The sequence below is a fragment of the Lynx rufus genome, unplaced genomic scaffold (assembly GCF_022079265.1).
Source record: "Lynx rufus isolate CCGP_SWC_20201006 ecotype Redwood Valley unplaced genomic scaffold, mLynRuf1.p SCAF_7, whole genome shotgun sequence".
NCBI lineage: Eukaryota > Metazoa > Chordata > Mammalia > Carnivora > Felidae > Lynx > Lynx rufus.
In genome coordinates this window covers 41,743,938-41,763,183 of record NW_025814889.1, presented here as the reverse complement: position 1 = coordinate 41,763,183, position 19,246 = coordinate 41,743,938, and the positions used below count along the sequence as shown (strand labels likewise).

At 43.0% G+C, this 19,246-nt stretch overlaps 1 protein-coding gene across 1 annotated transcript in view; it reads left to right on the top strand.

Moving 5' to 3' along the window:
- The first annotated feature begins 9,601 nt into the window (after positions 1 to 9,601).
- Positions 9,602 to 19,246, top strand: part of LPCAT3 (lysophosphatidylcholine acyltransferase 3) — a 40,098-nt gene continuing 30,453 nt past the window's right edge. The window contains exon 1 of the mRNA XM_047066203.1: positions 9,602 to 9,804. Within this exon, the coding sequence (XP_046922159.1) occupies positions 9,654 to 9,804 (151 nt within the window). The 5' untranslated portion in view covers positions 9,602 to 9,653. The remainder of the gene's footprint in view (positions 9,805 to 19,246) is intronic.

The window sequence follows — 19,246 nt, the reverse complement described above, 5'->3', positions numbered from 1 at the left end:
CTGTTTGAAGCCTTTAACAGGTGCCAATAGGAGAATGATAGTGTAAGCCCTTAGGATTTTGGAGCAAAGCCCTGACATCCTCTGTGGATAACTACTTTCTTTTGAGAAACAGCTCTTGGCTTGCTCCCGGGCCTCAGCAGAGACTAAACACTTAACATGGGCCACCAAGTTACCATACCATCTAAGCTGCCCATCATGGACTAGGTGTCATGTGACCCACCAAATCATAAAGTTGAGCATGCACGGCAGTACTCCATCACCAAATGGAAACAGTATATACGTGAATGGGCCCACGCAGGCCCTGAAGACATTGGCAAGTTACATGAAGTGGCCCAAATGCCCATGGTCGTCATTCTTCTTGCTACGCTGCCTTATCTCTCTTAGCCTGTACCTATGGCCTCATGGGGAATTCTCTATGATCAATTCAAAGACAAAGAGAAGACCTGGGCCTGGTTTCCAGATGGTCCTACACAATATGCAGACACTATATTGAAATGTGAATAGCTACAGCCCTACAAGCCCCTTTCTGGGACATACCTGAAGAATAATGGTGAAAGGAAATCCTCCCAGAGGGCAAACATAGAGCAGTGCACCTGGTTGTTTACTTAGCTTGGAAGGAGAAATAGCTAGATGTGCAATACAAACCACTACATGGGCTGTGGCCACTGGTTTAGTTGGATAGTCAGATACCTATAAGGAACGCATTGGAAAATTGGTGACAAGGAAATTCTGGGAAGAGGTATGTGGATAGACCTCTCTGAATGGGCAAAAATATGAAGAAATTTGTGTCCAATGTGAATGCTTACCAAAGGGTAACCTCAGTAAAAGGCTGATTTTAAGGATCAAAAGTAAAGAATAACCCATTCTGTGGATACCAGTCAGTCTCTTTCCCCAGCCACCCATCATTATTCAATGGGCTTATGAACAAAATAGTCATAGTGGCAAAGATGGAGGTTATGCATGAGTACAGCAAAATGAGCCTCCACTCCCCAAGGCCGACCTGGTTATATCCACTCCTGAATGCCCAAACTGCCAACAGCAAAAACCAACACTAAGTCCCCAACATGGCAGCTTCCCAGGGGTGATCAACCTTCCCAGAGGTGATGGCAAGCGATTACATTCTATCATGGAAGGGCCAGCATTTTCTTCTTACTACAAAGAGAAACCCTGGATATGGATTTGCCTTCCCTACACACAATGCTTCTGCCAAAACTACCATCCATGAACTTACAGAATGCCTTATTCGTCATCATGAATGGATAGCATTGCTTTTTATCAAGGAACTCACTTCACAGCTAAAGAACTATAACAATGGGCTCATGCTCATGGAATTCACTGGTCTTCCCATGTTCTCCACCATCCTGAAGTAGCTGGCTTGATAGAATGATGGGATGGCCTTTCAAAGACTTCACTACCACATCAGCTAGGTGACAGTACCTTGCAGGGCTGGGGCAAAAGGTTGTATTGTTGCATCCACATGACGCCTGAAACAGAATGCTACGGGCACCAGTGACAGTCACAACAAAATTTATTGCAATGAGAGGCAAGGCCAACCAATGGGGACTGACACTCTTGACCAGAGTGTGGTCCAGGCTGTTATCTCTTAATCTACAGTGTTAAAACAAAGCTGCTATTTCTTAAGGCTACAGGTTAGCCCTACACTACAATTTATCCCTTACAGTATGTGCTTTGAATCAATTTCTGATATACAGTGCTATTTCTCCCATGCCAAGATTCACAGGTCCAAGAATCAAGGGAGTGGAAACGGGAGTTGCATCACTCACTACTAACACACTAGCAAAATTTTTGTTTCCTATTCCTGCATCCTTTTACTCTGCTGGCCTGGAGATCTTAGTTCCAGAGGGAGACATGCTTCCACCTGGAGACACAACAGTGATCCCACTGAACTAGAAGTTAAGACAGCCACCCAGTCACTTGGGACTCCTAATGCCTCTAAATCAAAAAATAAGGAATTTACTGAGCTAGCTGGGCTGACTGATCTTGACCATCAAGGGGAAATTGTACTGATACTCCACAATGGAGGCAAGGAAGAGTATGTCTGGAATACAGGAGAGCCCTCAGGGTTTCTTTTAGTATTACCATGCCCTGTGATTAAGGTCAATGGAAAACACAACCGAATCCAGGTAAGATTACTAACTGGGGGGTATCCTGATCAGATGGGGGCCACCATATGTGGGGCACTCTGATCGGGTGGGGGCCAGCAGCATATGTGGTGAAAGAATTCACCCAGACATAACAAAAGGGATAGAAGTTAATTGAATACACCCATAAGGGAGTGTTGGGCAGGACAGCAGAGAAGAGACTGTGTGCGACAAGGCTGTGGTGGGGAGCCACAGTTACAAGACAGAGTGAGAAGGTATGGGAACTATGGGATTTTCCCTTTTTTTGGTAACTGTTCCTGGTTTAAGTAGCCCGTAGGTTAGTTAGGGCTTGCGGCCATCTTGAGGTGGGTCAATTAATGAGCTTATCTGCATTCAGCTTGGTGATCTCTGTGGGCCCTTTTGCCTTACTCTATAGTCATGGCCCAGATCCTTCAGGAATGAAGGTTTGAGTCATACCACCAGCTAAAGAACTACAACCAAATGAGGTCTTTGCTAAAGGCAAAGAGAATACAGAATAGATAATAGAAGAAGGTAGTTACAAATACCAGCTATGACCATGTGACCAGTTAGAGATGAAGACTGTAATTGTCATGAGTATTCCTCATTTTGTTATATACACATATCAAATCTTTGTTTTCTTCCCTCTATTATACCGTAGTATTTAAGTTTTTTTTTAATTTTACATTATAGTATTTAAGTTATGAGATATCAAGGAGAAGAGTAAACATTTCAATGATTTTACTTCATCTTCTGGTGAAGAGGTTGGTGTGTTTTCAGTTGTACACAGGATTCTTGTACTGAGTTAGATGGAAATATGACCTTGCTGTTGTCTTTATTTGGAGAATAAGTATGGTTTAAGGAGATGCATGTGAATGCCAAGTTGATGAAGGATGGACTTGTGATGGTTAATTTTTTTTGAAGTTTATTTATTTTTTGAGAGAGATAGAAAGTAAGCAGGAGACGGTCAGAGGAGGGGGGAGACAGAAAATCCTAAACAGGCTCCTCGCTGTCAGCGCAGAGCCTGATGCAGGGCTCGAAGTCATGAACTGTGAGATTATGACCTGAGCTGAAACCAAAAGTCAGAGGCTTAACCAACTGAGCCACCCAGGCACCCCGTGATGGTTATCCTCAGAGGACTCATTAGCTCTTAGTTAGTCATGGTCTCTTTTAGACCATGAAGACCTTATTCACCTTTGTTTTATTTATCTTTTTTTAAAATTATTTTTAAATTTTTATTTTTTTAACTAGTCTCCACACCCAACATGGGGCTTGAATTTGGGGCCCTAAGATGAAGAGTCACATACTCTACCAACTGAGTCAGCCAGGAGCCCCTCCGTGATGGTTAATTTTATGTCAACTTGACTTGGCCTTGAGGTGCCCAGATATTCAGTTAAACATTATTCTGGGTCCCTAAGAGTGTTTCCGGATAAGATCAACAATTCAATAGGTAGACTGAGTAAAACAGATTGCCCTCCCCAAAGGGGGTGGGCCTCATCTACTCCTTTGAAAGCCTGAAATGAACAAAAGGCTGAGTAAGGGAAAATTTGTTCTGTCTATCTTCAAGCTAGAACATCAGTCTTCCCCTGCCTTCAGACCCAGACTCAAACTGTAGTTTATATCATTGGCTCTCCTGGTTCTCAAGCCTTCAGAATCAGACCATTGGCTCTCTTGGGTCTATAGTCTGCTGACTACAGATATTGGGACTTCTTAGCCTCCATATTCACGTGAGCCAATTCCATAGATAGATAGATAGATAGATAGATAAGATAGATAGATCAGTCCTACTGGTTTTCTCTGCAGAACCCAGACTAATACAGAAGCCCAAGCATGTTCCTTAAAGATATAAAACTATCACAAAAATTGATTATCCATAAGCATTTTTTATTTTTTTTTTAATTTTTTTTCTCAATGTTTTTATTTATTTTTGGGACAGAGAGAGACAGAGCATGAACGGGGGAGGGGCAGAGAGAGAGGGAGACACAGAATCGGAAACAGGCTCCAGGCTCTGAGCCATCAGCCCAGAGCCTGATGCGGGGCTCGAACTCACGGACCGCGAGATCGTGACCTGGCTGAAGTCGGAAGCTTAACCGACTGCGCCACCCAGGCGCCCCCATAAGCATTTTTTAAAGTAAACCATTTAGATAAATATTTTTAATTTTTTAGAAGAATTATTTTAGGTTTATTTGTTTTTGAGAGAGAGAGGGTGCAGGGGAGGGGCAGAGAGAAAAAGAGAAAGGATCCCAAGCAGGTTCTGCACTATCAGCACAGAGCCAGACACAGGGCTCGAACTCAAGATCTTGAGATCATGACCCGAGCCAAAATCAAGAGTTAGATGCTTAACTAACTGAGCCACCTAGGCGTCCCTAGAAAAATATTTTTAAATCAAAGAGGGAGACTACTGGGGCCCCTGGGTGGCTCAGTCAGTTAAGTGTTCAATTCCTGATTTGGGCTCAGGTCATGATCTCGTGGTTCATGGGACGCAGCCCCGTCTCAGGCTCTGCACTGACAGTAGAGAGCCTACTTGGAATTTCTCTCTCTTTCTCTCTCTCTCTCAGTAAATAAATAAACATTAAAAAAAAAAAGAGGGAGACTGACTTACCTAAGATCCCACTAAAATAAGCATGAAGGGTAGAATGGAAAAGATATAAATCTAGAAGGACAAAGTGAAGGCGAAAGAGAACTTCAACTACTTTCATTTTGATCTCAAACTTTCTGAGTTCTTTCCAGCTTATCTCTTAACTCAGGCAAAAGACTCTGTGAACAAAACACCACTTGATGGAAACCAAAACTACCCCCTCACAGACCACCCTGAGCCAGCAAGACCCAGCCCGACAATAAAGATTGACCTGACCTTTACTAACGACCTTTGTCCCACATTTGCCTTATATAAATCTGGAAGTATTTTCAGCACCTTGGGGACACAGACTTTAACCTGTGCCTTCCTAGTGTTGGCCTCACTGAAATAAATTCCTTTTTTATTTCACTACCACACTTCTCTGTGCCTTGGGTTTTGTCAGTGCCGAATGGCTAAACCTGGTCTGTTTAGGACCCCCAGAACCAGGTCCTCTTGCCCCCCTGCACCCCAGTTACAAGTAGAAGAAGAGATGCCAGCAGATGAAACATTTAAACATGTTTCTGGATAATGGAAAGAAAATGGGGGGAGGGTAGATGATATAGTGGAGGGGGGTAGTTGGTGAGGAACCAAAATCAGAGGTCTGAAAGCCTAGACTCAAGCCTTCCCACACCCAATCACAGCTAATTTAATACCCAACTCCACCAGCACCAGGCAGGTGCTATATTCTGAGAAAATGGATGTGAGAAACTCCAGACTCTGGGACAGTAGGCATAGAAAAGAACAAGGGAGAGATTTGGAGCTAAAAACTCCTGGCAGGAGATAGGCAGTTTTCTCTCTGAAGAAACTGAAGAATTCTAAAGGATAAACCTTCCACATACTGACATTTGGGAGTTTCTGAACAGAAAAGAGAGCTCCCAGACCAATCACTTTCAGTGAAACTCACCAGTCAGCAAGCCCCACCCAATATATATCCAATCATCCCTAGATCCAATCAACTTTGTAATTTCTTGTTCATATATGAAAGAAAGTCATCCTAAAAGAGACCAAAGAAACAGAAAGAAACAGAAACACAGAGGAAAAAGGAAAAATGCGGAGAATAAAAGGACAGTGACAAATATAAATAAATAAAAGAAGAAAACTTTCCCCATCCCAAATTCCTATTTAATGTTCTCCAGGCTAAAATAGCAGATTGTGTACATAAAACAAGAATGTGCCTGGCTGGCTTAATCAGTAGAACATGCAACTCTTGATCTCAGAGTTGTAAGTTTCAGCCCCATGTTGGGTGTAGAGTTTACTTAAAAATAAAACCTTTTAAAAAAGAAAAAAAAAAGAATGCTATGGAGGAAAAAAAAAGTATTCCAGCATAAAGTAAGACTTCTTGGAAATGAAAAATATGAGACAGAAAAGGGAAAGTAAATGTAACTATAGTTGCTGGCTAGTGGGTGATTAGTTTCATAAATGGTGAAAATGAATACCAAATTCTAATGGGGATAAAGAGTGATGGGTTAGTGTATTATTAGTCAGGATAAGTTGCAGCAGTAACTTTAAATCTTGTGGTTTAACACCACAAAGTTTTTATTTCCTGCTCAAGCCAAGTCTAGAGCTCTTTCCCCTACCATATAGCTACGCTATACAGAACGTATGGCCTCCACAAGCTTACCACAGCAAGGGAAGAGAGACGTTTAGGAGTCACTCTGGCTTTTTATCCCTTTGGCCAGGAAATGGCACTTCATTTCTGCTTGTAATCCAATGGCCATAACTAGTCACATGGTCCCAACCTGACTACCAGGGAGTTGAGAAGTCATAGGCACATGGATGGATATTGAATGAGCACCAACCATCTCTACCATCAAGGGAAAGTGAGATTGTATTCACAAAATTATGGTAGGGAGGGAAAGGAAAAAGAGGGCCGTAACTTCAGAGAAAGCCAAGGAAAGCTCTGCTGATGATAATAGACAGAGATCAAAGAGCCGGTGGGAAGGAAGGAAAGAAGGAAAGGAGGAAGGAAGGGAGGAAGAAATAGATACTGAGATTGTTGCAGAAAAGAAGGACAGGAAAAGCAGCAATAAGAGAAGAGCGATTTCACTAACATGTTTTCTTTATTTCCATATGAACACTTCCACTTCGCTTTATAATTATCCCTTCACGTCCCTCTTCCCACTAGACACAGAGCTTCTTGAGGGCAGGGACTGTCTCTTCTTCGTGTTTGTATTGAGGGTCCAGCACAGAACCTGACTTAGTAAGCCCTCAATGAGTGTGTTTAATCGCAAAGTGAAAGGCCACATAATCTTAACCTCTTCTTCCAAGCACCAGATACTATAATTGGAGAAAGAGGTGTTGCACTGGAACAGTAAGAAGAATGACGAGAATATAGCTGGTCAAACCCTTGAGGAGAAAGGAAAATAGGCACTTATGTCAACAGAGACACAGCCTCGGTGCCATGCCCAGCCTTCTCTTGGAACACCAGAAGCTCAAGAAGGGGAAACATGCTATCTAATTGTATAACACAAAGAAAAACCAATTTTCTACATTTTTAAACAAGATGCTTAACCAAATATATTTTGCTTATTCAACAAACCAGATATGTTAAAGATCTTTTTTTAAAGTTTCTTTATTTGTTTTGAGAGAGAAAGAGCAGGGAAGGGGCAGAGATAGAGGGAGAGAGAATTCCAAGAAGGCTCCACACTCCTGCTCTGCGCTGAGCCCCACTTGGGGCTCGATCCCACAAACTGTGAGATCATGACCTAAGCGGAAATCAAGAGTCGGACTGAGCCACTGACTGACTCAGGTGGCTCCCTGAGCGACTGAGCCACCCAGGCACCCCAAGGATCTTAAATAACATCTAGCCAAACACTTCAATTCAGCAAAATCTAATAAAGTTAAAAGTGTGCATAACCCATAATTTCCCTCCTGATTACAAACCCTAGAGAAATCTTTTCTGAACTGAGGACCACGAACTACTGGTAGGAATTGATATCAAGTTAGTGGATCCTGATCAGCAATTGTTTTTTAAGATTTTATTATTGAGATCTCTTACAGGAGATCTCAGTTAATTAAAAAAGAAAAAGTTTGGAGTCATGGCTCTAGAGAAACTCTCACTGTTGCCTAAAGGAGAATGCCCACTGCAGCAATGTTTGTCATAAAATAAGACATAAATAGGAAATGATCCAAGTATTCTTCAACATGACCATGAAAAATGAACGGTAGTATAATCATACAATGGAATATTACATCACCATAAAATGAATGGATTCGTGCTACATGTAAAAACATGAATACATCTCAATAAAGATGTTAAGCGTAAAAACAACCTTCAAAATGATCCATTCACTGTAATGCCATTAATATAAAGTTTAAAAGTAGGCAAACAATATGTTCTTTCTAGATGTACACAGTATATAACATATAAAAATAGGCATGGGATTGATAAAAGCAAAGTCCGCAAAATGGTGACCTCTCAGAAGGGAAGGAGAGAGATGCCATGGGAAGGGATATACCAGGCTCTTCAACTGTGTGTAAGATGTTTGTTTCTGAATCTGGGAGGAAGTTCTCTTATTCTCAACTGTTCTGAATATTTCATATATTTTTTGAATAATTCATCTTTTAAACAACTTTTCCTAAAAAAGGGGGGGAGGGAAGTGAAATTTAACAGACTTGTTTAAATTCTGTCTCTGCCACTTACTGTTAAAGGAACTTAGCAAGTTCCTTAATTTCTCCAAGCCTCTGTGCGTGTAAAACAACATCATAATAATAAACATCCTGTTTCACAGCCAAATTAAGTGAAATAATATGGATATAAGTGCTTTAGAAAGCGCAAAGTGCTATAGAAGTATAAGCTATAATTGTACTAGAAGGTTCCACAAATTCCAGTTATAAGAAACTCTTAGTGTTCTTTTGTTACATAAGAACCTTGCTCCTTTCCTTCAGAGCATTTACTTTTGCTTGCAATTACACATGCATTAACACTAACTTTGGGCTCATCATTGTATTCCCCAGAGCCCAGGACAGTCCCAGGCACATGCTAAATGCTCAACACACCTTTGTTAGCGTAATCTGAACGGTGGTTACCTGTAGGAAGTAAGAATGGGAAACAAGGTGAGAAGAAAGAACTTTTCTGTTTTCTGTTTCTAAACTGTTTGAACCTTTACCATGAACCTATATGAGTCCAATAGCGACAAATTAGTCTGTTTTAAATGAAAATAATACGGACCAAATCGGCATGTTTTAATTTCATCGCCTCTCGGGGGAAGGTGAGGTTTCAATCCGGGAGATTACGTGAAAACGGATGCATGAACTAAAAGGAGCAAACTGTTGTGGGGCGCTGGGCTCTCCCGACACCCTTGCGAAGGGAAGGCGGCGTGCCCAACGGTTTGAGAACCGCCCAGAGGTACCGTTAGGAGGCGCTCGCGAAACTGCTCCAGGAATTCCCGCCCTCCCCGTTACATGCCCCAGTAACCCCGGCGCGCCGGCGACCGAGAGTAACCTCGCGGTCGGGTGACGGACCCCCCCGCCCCGACTCTCGCCTGCTCCCAGCTCAGCCAATGGGAAGGCAGCGCACGAGCCGGCCGGACACTCGCCCTCACCGACTCCTCCCCCAAGCAGTTAGAACCGAGTTGTACAATCACCTCGCCGCCGGCTTTAGACTTTTCCAATCGCAACTCAAGTTCCCGATCCCAAGCCCCGCCCCTCGGCCTGCCCCGCGTTCATTCTCGGCGGGAGTCACCTTTGCTTTACAAACGTTCAGACCCGCCCTCTGCTTACCTTGCTGCGTTAGGCCCCGCCCCCTATCCGGACGGACCAATAGCCAAGGGAGCCTGGAGCCACTGGGCGGGCCTGCAGCCAATGCGCACGCCGTGGGCGGGCTCCGGGCCGGAATTGGGGGTGAAGCTACAGCCTTGTGCCCACATTCGGGGCGCGCGGAGCTGGGGGGTCCCTGGGGGACGCCCGGAGCTAAGATGGCGTCTGTAGCTGAGGGGGACGTGGGGACGGTGGCGGAGCTGGCGAGGGTGCTGCGGTGGGGTTTCGAGGAGCTGAGCCTTAACAAGTTGGCGACGTCCCTGGGCGCGTCGGAACAGGCGCTGCGGCTCATCATCTCCATCTTTATGGGTAAGGACCCTCCTGCCTCGCTCCGCCCCCTCGCGGAGTCCCCAGGGAATAGGGACGTGACACCCCCCTCCCCCCCTCCACTTTCCGGAGCCACCCAGGAGGGCTTTGTGGGGTCCGGATGTGAATCCTCAATCATGCCAACCAGCTGTCGAGACGAAGACAAGTCTTTTCGAGTCTGGGGGTGCCGTGCCCTCTGAACCTCTTCACCTTTCTCTTCGACCCCTGCTCTACCCTTCTGGCCCCTCATTTGAAGCCACCACCGTCTCCTCATGCCATGATCTAATCTACCCCGTGTCCCCACGACCTATCCTTATTTGTCTCTCTCTTGAGTTCTACTCTCTGTCCATGTGTACTGCTGTCTGTTATTAATATCAACTCTAACACATGCGCGCTTCTTGTGGTAGGCAAAGGCCCCCTAACTTAGGTATTAGCTTTGTGGGCCCTTAAGCCCCATATCTATACTTCCATATTCGGAGCCTTTTTCTGCATTGCCAGCTTCCATTATACTTCTCTTTTCTGTCTTGTTTCTAATATTTTCTTCTTATACCATATTGCTTCTCCCCCACCCTTAACCACTCACCTGCCATTTACCCTGGAATATTATTTTAATACTGGGTTTGGGAAACAGGACTGACAACCCCCTTAAAAACTATGCTACTCCAAGCGTTTATGACCTATATGGTTCAAAGGATGTGATGTGTCTGACTTTATGTCACAACAAGCTATATTATAACTGGTTTATAGGCTTTTTTTACTGCATCTTTCTTCCATGGTTTTTAATACATGGAAACAGCATGGCACAATGATTAAAAAAAAAAAAAAGTGTGGACTTGAAAGGCAAGCAAGTCAGACCCAGCCCTGCTGCTCCTTGCAAACTGTGGGGCCCTGGGCAAGTCACTTAACTTCTCTGGGCCTCGATTTTCTTACCTATGAAATGAGAATAAGGTGTACCTAATAGGACTGTTGTAAAGCCCTGTAATAGTTCAGAGGTCAAGATCTGATGCATAAATCTTGAGTAGTTGGAAGGTTTTGTGAAGGTTATGGGACTTTAGCTGGTATAGTAGGGGTGGGGAAGAACTAAGCAAACAGCTCTGGGACAAGAGCAGATTAGAGATCAGAATGGTAAGAAGTTTGAGATAAAAGTTGAGCAGATGTGCCTTAAATGCCAGAAAGAAGTTTGTAATGTATGCAGTAGTCAGCAGAGACGTGGACATATAATATTACCTAAGGGTGTTAACTAGATCTAGATAATGTGAGAGGCATCAATTTACGTTTAAACAACCTTGGCAACTAATATAATTGTTACTTGCCTTTTGCATATAAAACCAAGGTGATCTTCCTTTCTTCCAACTGAAGGTCACCTTTTCCCTCCCTTGTGGAATTGTTAAATTTTAGAGGTGAAAAGGACCTCCCGTGTCTCTTAGATCTAACCCAGAGTTGTCAACATTCCAATCTAGAGTTCTTTGCACCACACCAGCTTTGAACTTCTACTCCTTCAGCCTTGTCTCTGACCCAGTTATTTGTTGGGGTTGTAATTGGCAATTAGGAGTGTTTACATTCATTAGTTTGGAAGCTCACTGTTGATTTCTCAACTATAAATTGAGAACGTAACACAGGTAGCAACAAATTATTAGGAGGCAACCTGTTAAATGGAGCTACGGCTGGGATTAGGACTTGGACTTGGTCCCTTTTTTGCTGACATAATTGAATACTGCCTGTGTGCTCCTGGTGGGCCACTGCTCTGTACTGTCCTGGGGCATACAACTGACTGGGACATTGTTTTTTCTCCATGTCCTTCTCTCCTCATTACCATGCGTTATCAAGTGATAAACACTTGGTGAATACGTCTGCCAAACTCCTGAGGCCCCTTGCCAGTCTACCATTTCCCAGCTCCTCCCTTCCTATCTCACATGTCCTGTTGCCTTCAGTAACTCTGGGTTTCTCATGTTTAGATTGACTTGGGGCCTCATGTTGCTTCCTATCAGCCATAGCTCTTCCACATGGATATATAGGATTGTGTTTTCTAGGTGTGGATTAAATATATACATGCAAACACAAGTTGATAAGCTTGACACATGCCTGGAAGAAAGAGTGCATTCTGGTCGTAACTGTTTTCCTTACAAAGGTATTCTTATGTCTGTGTATTGTAACCTAGAAACGACTAGCCTTTCAGTAATGGAGTTCCTGGTTCCGGAACTCCGCTGTCTGGGGGAACTGGGATACTGAAGGAAATCCTTGTTAGAGGTACCAAGAAGGCCTGTAGTCCAAAATGATTTCTGACTCCCTTTCTACTACTTCAAGATTAATTTAGGTTAAAAGCACTTAAATGCAGATGCCCCAAGGGAAGAGTCAGGTATATCAAGCATTCACGTTTTAAAGTGTGAATAACTTTTAATTGGATAGTCTCATTGCTCTTTCTTAACATCTTATTTTTTCCTACTTAGGTTCTGTGTACTGATCTTGGGGTGGGCCATAGATCATTAAAGCAGTAGCTTTCAAACCTTTGTGGCTCAGACCCATGGTGAGAAATATGTTTCATATCCTGACCCAGTACACATGTGCACTTATATATGTATTTGAAGCACGTTTCAGAAAATGTTACTTATCCTTACATATGCGGTGTGTTTTTCTATTTTGTTTTTTAGTAGTGTTTATGACCCACTAAATTGATTTCATGACCTACTAATGGGTTACAAGTAGGTTGAAAAATCTTGAGTTAGAAGCTGTAATTTTTAATATTCAGTACTTCAGGGAAAGGATAAGCTTATGAGGATTAATGCATTGGAGTATCCTGAACAGCCAGAAGACTCCATTAAAGGGATGTGTCTATCTATGTTTGTCCTTTGTGTGATTGCAAGGAATTTGGTGGAAGATGAATTTTGCTATGGTGTTGGCAAATACTGCCAGAAAACATCTCCCCTTCAACAGCTGGGGTCTCATCACTCCTTAGATTCTTAATAACATGAATTGTTCCAAATAAATTCAACAAAATATGCCTACTGTGAGTTAAACCCCATGCTTGAGCCTGCAAGGACGAGGGCATTGGTGCAGTATGAGTGATAGAGCCAGGCACTCAAAAGTATGGCTTACGGTTAGTGGGTAGGGAATGGGCTTGAGATAAGTACTCTAATAACCACAATAAAAGGCAGAAGTCTAAGTGCCATGAGACAATTACAAAGGTTATGAGATTGAAAGATTGGCCCTTTAATGAACTTTGAAAGCTGAATAAGGGTCCAGCAGACAGATGGTAAGACACAAGGAATAGAGTGAGCAAAGGTATTGAGGTAGGAATGCGTGGTGACACGGTCAAGGAACAGGAAGTAGTCCACTTGGACTAAAGCAGGAGTTAAATAGAGAAGTGGTGGAAATAAGACTGGAAAGTTAGGTCGTAGAGCCTTGAAAGCCAAGGTAAGGGAGACAGGTAAGGGGAAAGCCAAGAGTAGGGAATCCCTGGAGGTATTTCAAAGGGATATAATGTGACCAGAGCTGTATTAGGAAGATAATACAGTGTAGGGTGATTTCAAGTAGACACAGACAAGAAGTTGGGAAACCAATGAGAAAGAACAATGATCTAGATGGTTATATTGGCTTGGAGGCAAGGTGTTTGCACCAAGAGGGGAACATAGGGTTCTCATGTGAAATATTTTAGGAACACAGAATCTTTTCTTTTTCTTTTAATTTTTATTTTAGAGAGAGAGAAAGCAGGAGCAGAGGAGAGAGGCAGAGAGAGAATCTTAAGCAGGCTCCACACTCAGCGCAGAGCTCCATCCCATGACCCCGGGATCATGACCTGAGCCTAAATCGAGTCAGACACTCAGCTGACTAAGCCATCCAGGCACCCCCTGGAACACAGAATCTTTTAAAAGGTAGATTCTGAAAAAATAAATAAATAAATAAATAAATAAATGGTAGATTCTGTATGCACGTTCATCTACACAGCTGCTCATGTCAAAAATCTAAGAATATCAGCCCTGCCACTTTAACTCTGTCCCCACATCCCAGTCCCCAAGTCCTATCAATACCACCTCCACATTATGTCTCAAATACATCTACTTTTCTCCATCACCACAGCTGCTGACTGTCACCAGAACTACACGAGTAGCCTCCTGACTGGTCTCTAATTCTGTCCTTATCCCTCCCAAAGCAAAGAGGTCTTGATGCTGTGCCTTTCCTGCTCAGAACTCTTCGCAGGCTTCCATACGTGGCTAGTAAGCCCCTGCCTGCTGTTCCAGCCTCATCTCAAGCAAGTTCACAACTATTTTTTTATAACTTTTTTTTTTTTTTTTTTTTGAGAGAGAGGGGTTGGGGGGCAGACTGAGAGGGTCCACGCTGAGCATAGAACCCGACACAGGGCCCACAACCTAAGACCCTGACCCTGACCTGAGCTGAAACCAAGAGTCAGACACTCAACCACCTGAGCCATCCACATGCCCCTCACAACTTTTCAGCCTCAAGGCATTAAGCCCTTTCCTACCTTGGAGCCTATGTAGCTGCTAATGCAGGTGCCTAGAATTTTCTTCATTCATTCACCTAACAGACGTCTTTCATCTTTCAGGTCTCAGTTCAAATTGTCACTTTTTCTGAGAGTTCTTTCCTGACTCTCATTATTTTTTTCCCAGTATATGAAATTTATTGTCAAATTGGTTTCCATACAACACCCAGTGCTCATCCCAAAAGGTGCCCTCCTCAATACCCATCACCCACCCTCCCCTCCCTCCCACCCCCATCAACCCTCAGTTTGTTGTCAGTTTTTAAGAGTCTCTTATGCTTTGGCTCTCTCCCACTCTAACCTCTTTTTTTTTTTTCCTTCCCCTCCCCTATGGGTTTCTGTTAAGTTTCTCAGGATCCACATAAGAGTGAAAACATATGGTATCTGTCTTTCTCTGTATGGCTTATTTCACTTAGCATCACACTCTCCAGTTCCATCCACGTTGCTACAAAAGGCCATATTTCATTCTTTCTCATTGCCACGTAGTACTCCATTGTGTATATAAACCACAATTTCTTTATCCATTCATCAGTTGATGGACATTTAGGCTCTTTCCATAATTTGGCTATTGTTGAGAGTGCTGCTATAAACATTGGGGTACAAGTGCCCCTATGCATCAGTACTCCTGTATCCCTTGGGTAGATTCCTAGCAGTGCTACTGCTGGGTCATAGGGTAGATCTATTTTTAATTTTTTGAGGAACCTCCACACTGTTTTCCAGAGTGGCTGCACCAATTTGCATTCCAACCAACAGTGCAAGAGGGTTCCCGTTTCTCCACATCCTCTCCAGCATCTATAGTCTCCTGATTTGTTCATTTTGGCCACTCTGACTGGTGTGAGGTGATATCTGAGTGTGGTTTTGATTTGTATTTCCCTGATAAGGAGCGACGTTGAGCATCTTTTCATGTGCCTGTTGGCCATCCGGATGTCTTCTTTTTTTTTTTTTTAATTTTTTTTTCAACGTTTATTTATTTTTGGGACAGAGAGAGACAGAGCATGAACAGGGGAGGGGCAGAGAGAGAGGGAGACACAGAATCGGAAACAGGCTCCAGGCTCTGAGCCATCAGCCCAGAGCCTGACGCGGGGCTCGAACTCACGGACCGTGAGATCATGACCTGGCTGAAGTCGGACGCTTAACCGACTGCGCCACCCAGGCGCCCCCGGATGTCTTCTTTAGAGAAGTGTCTATTCATGTTTTCTGCCCATTTCTTCACTGGGTTATTTGTTTTTCGGGTGTGGAGTTTGGTGAGCTCTTTATAGATTTTGGATACTAGCCCTTTGTCTGATATGTCATTTGCAAATATCTTTTCCCATTCTGTTGGTTGCCTTTTACCTGACTCTCATTTTATATGATGTCCCCTGCTGTGCTCTCTCATATTGACTAAAATTTCCTCCCAAGTGTATATTCCAATTTGTAATTATATATTTGCAGAGAAGAGCAGAAACCATGTAAGTTTTGTTCACGACAGTATTCCCGGAGCTTAAGCACCTGGCTTATGGAAAAGGCCCAAGAAATATTTCATACAGTCACACATGAATACATGAATGAATGACTTGGCAACTGATTAAATGGAGGATAAAGAAGTCGTTCGTAAAAAACTCAGTCCAGATGGGGCACCTGGGTGGCTCAGTCAGTTAAGCAGTCTGACTTCTGCTCAGGTCATGATCTCACAGTTCGTGGGGTTGGAGCCCCGCGTCAGGCTCTCTACTGTCAGGGTGGAGCCTGCTTCAGATCCTTTGTCTCCTGTCTCTGCTCCTGCCCTGCACACACTCTCTCTCTCAAAAACAAACATTTAAAGAAAAAACAACAACAACAACAACGCAGTCTAGGGCACCTGGCTTGCTTAGTTGGTAGAGCATGTGACTCTCGATCTCAGGGTTGTAAGTTTGAGCCCCAGACTGCGTGTAGAGATTACTTAAGAAAATAAAATTTGGGGGCGCCTAGGTGGTTCAGTCAGCTAGGCATCTGATTTTGGCTCGGGTCATGATCTCACAGTTCGTGAGTTTGAGCCACATTGGGCTCTGTGCTGACAGCTCAGAGCCTGGAGTCTGCTTCGGACTTTGTGTCTCCCTCTCTCTCTGCCCTTACCCCACTCATGGCCTCCCTCCCTCTCTCTCTCTCTCTCTCTCTCTCTCTCTCTGTCTCTCTGTCTAAAAAATAAATAAACATTAAAACAAATTGTGTTTAATAATAAGTAAAAAATATAAATAATAAATAAAATCTTTAAAAAAAAAAAAGTCTTTCTGCCTGGGTGGCTGGAAAGATAACAGTATCTCACAAATGCAGAGAAGTCGAAAGGAGTGTCAGATACTGTTCAGTGCCAGCAGTGGTCTAGTTTTGGATTTGCTTTAGGCTCCAAGGGCAACTCCAGGTGTCTTAAGGGTTGTGAAACCCAATCTTAAGTTCAGGAGAGAAGTGGGACTAAATATAGTTTTAGGAGTCAATATTGATATCTTAATTGAATCAGGGAGGGAATGAAATGCCGTGGAAAAGCTTATACAAGAGAGAAGAGAACCCAATTGTTGTTGACTGAGTATGTTAACCTTGCCACCCCGTGTCAATAATAACAATTGCTGGCATTTATTAAGGATTTGGTACGTACCAGACATTGTCTGAAGTGCTGAACAATACCCCACCTACACCTGCCAATTACTCATGAGATAATTGTAGTGCTGTGATCATTGCCCTTGTGGAAACTGAGGCCTTCAAAGGTTAAGTAATTTGCCTAAGCTCATACCTGTTTCTACCCAACTCTAAAGTCCCTGTCTTTACCACCCTGGGATTGCAAACTGTGGGGGTGGAAAAGATCAATGCTGTGGGTATCCTTTTAGTTTATGTGCTTAAACCAATATGTAATCAGCATATGAAATACCTCGCAGGGTCTAAAGCTGGAGCTGGTCAAATGGAGCAGATGGCCACCTGCTTAAGTATGAGTATTCTCTAGTCTTGGCCATGACTGTGGCTTGGCTATTAGACTGATCAGAAATTGCACTTAAAGAGTAAGGATTCCTTCCTCAGAGGTTCAGGTTAGCATCACTAAGGTTAACAACCTTTAAAATCAAAGTAGGTCCTACAATTCAGTTCCCTTTGTTTTTTGGGGTTTTTTTTTTTGGTTTTTGTTTTTTGTTTTTAATTCAGTTCCCTTTGGATCAAAGTCAGGTCTGGTCGTTCAGAACTAAATCTGTTATTCTGTGCAAAAAGACTTCTTCAGGTAGCACTGAAATTACAATGTGAAGAGACCAAGGCCAAGCCAGATGGAAATTAAACAGCATTAACTACACAGATGGGACTTTTGACCATAATACAAAGCAGGGTCCAGAAATTCTACTACTGAAAAATAAGAGGGTTGTCTTAGGTGACTTTCAAGCCTTCTTCCAATTCTAGAAGTGTAGATATATTCTACATTTTTAGACTTTATCTTTATTCTGATTCATAGCCACAGATTTTATCATAATCTAACTCTTCCTCTTTGGAGATTTCTTTTAAATATATTTTTCCAATTCCTTTTTATCTGCACTCCAATATCTTACATTGCACAAAACTTTTCTTGAGTGCCAGTATTACTTTTTTTTTTTAAGTTTATTTATTTTGAGAGAGAGAATGCATATGCATGTATGCGCTAGCTGGGGAGGGGCAGAGAGAGAGGGAGAGGCAGAATCCCAAGTAGGTTCTGCACTGTTAGTGTGGAGCCCCATGCGGGCTCAAACACAAGAAACATGAAATCATGACCTGAGCCGAGATCATTTGATCCGCACTGATGGAACAGAGCCTGCTTGGGATACTGTCTCTCTCTCTCTCTCTCTCTCTCTCTCTCTCTCTCTCTCTTTCACTCTCTCCCTCTATCCCTTCCCTGCTAGTGAGCATGTACTCTGTCTCTCTCCCTCTCTGTCAAAATAAATAATCTTTAAAAAAAATATTTGCGGGCACCTGGGTGTCTCATTTGGTTAAGCATCCGACTTTCGCTCAGGTCATGATCTCACAGTTCGCAGGTTCAAGCCCTGTGTCAGGCTCTTCGCTGACAGCTCACAGCCTGGAGCCTGCTTCAGATTCTGTGTTTCCCTCTTTCTCTGCCCTTCCCCCACTTGTGCGCTTGATCTCTCTCTCTCTCTCTCTCTCTCTCTCTCTCTTTCTCAAAAATAAATAAACATTAAAAAAAAAGAAATACAAAACTCAAGAAAAAGAATGACTCCATAAAAAAATATTTGCAAATCTTTTTTTTTTTTTTTTTTTTAAAGAATCACGGGGTGCCTGGGTGGCTAGGTCAGTTAAGTGTCCAACTTGGGCTCATGTCATGATCTCACAGTCCATGAGTTCGAGCCACGTGTCTGGCTCTATGCTGACAGCTCAGAGCCCCGAGACTGCTTTGGATTCTGTGTCTCCCTCTCTCTCTGCCCCTCCCCCTCTCACACTCTGTCTCTCACTCTCAAAAATAAACAAACATTAAACAAAAAATTAAAGAATCATTTATTTGCAGAGGCATGTGTAAATTTGGGCCCATGAGATTATATGCACAAGCTAATTTAACAAAAATAATTATATACCCACTGACATTATTAAATCCATCTGGGGAGCCATCAGAACTCACCAGATGTATTCAGTGCAGCAGCCTTTTAAAAATGGGATTGGTTTTCAAAAAAGAAATGGCATTTCAGCTGAACCTTAAAGGTTATGGAAGATTCTAGTAAGGGAGAGATGAGAGAGGAAGCTTTCCAGCTGCAAAGAATAATGAACATATATGTGGAGACCAGGAAAAGTGAGAAAAACCTGAGGAACAGTAAGTGGGCTGGTTTGATTGGAACAATAGAGAATCCGTAAAGGAATAGTAGAGAAGAACCTGATAGACCTCTCAGGTAGGTAAGGGGTGAAATGGTGGAGTTAAGGTAGTAGGAGGTGTATTGTCTTTAAACACCTGCAGGCCTAAGTACAAATTCTGCATTAAATATGTACCAGCTG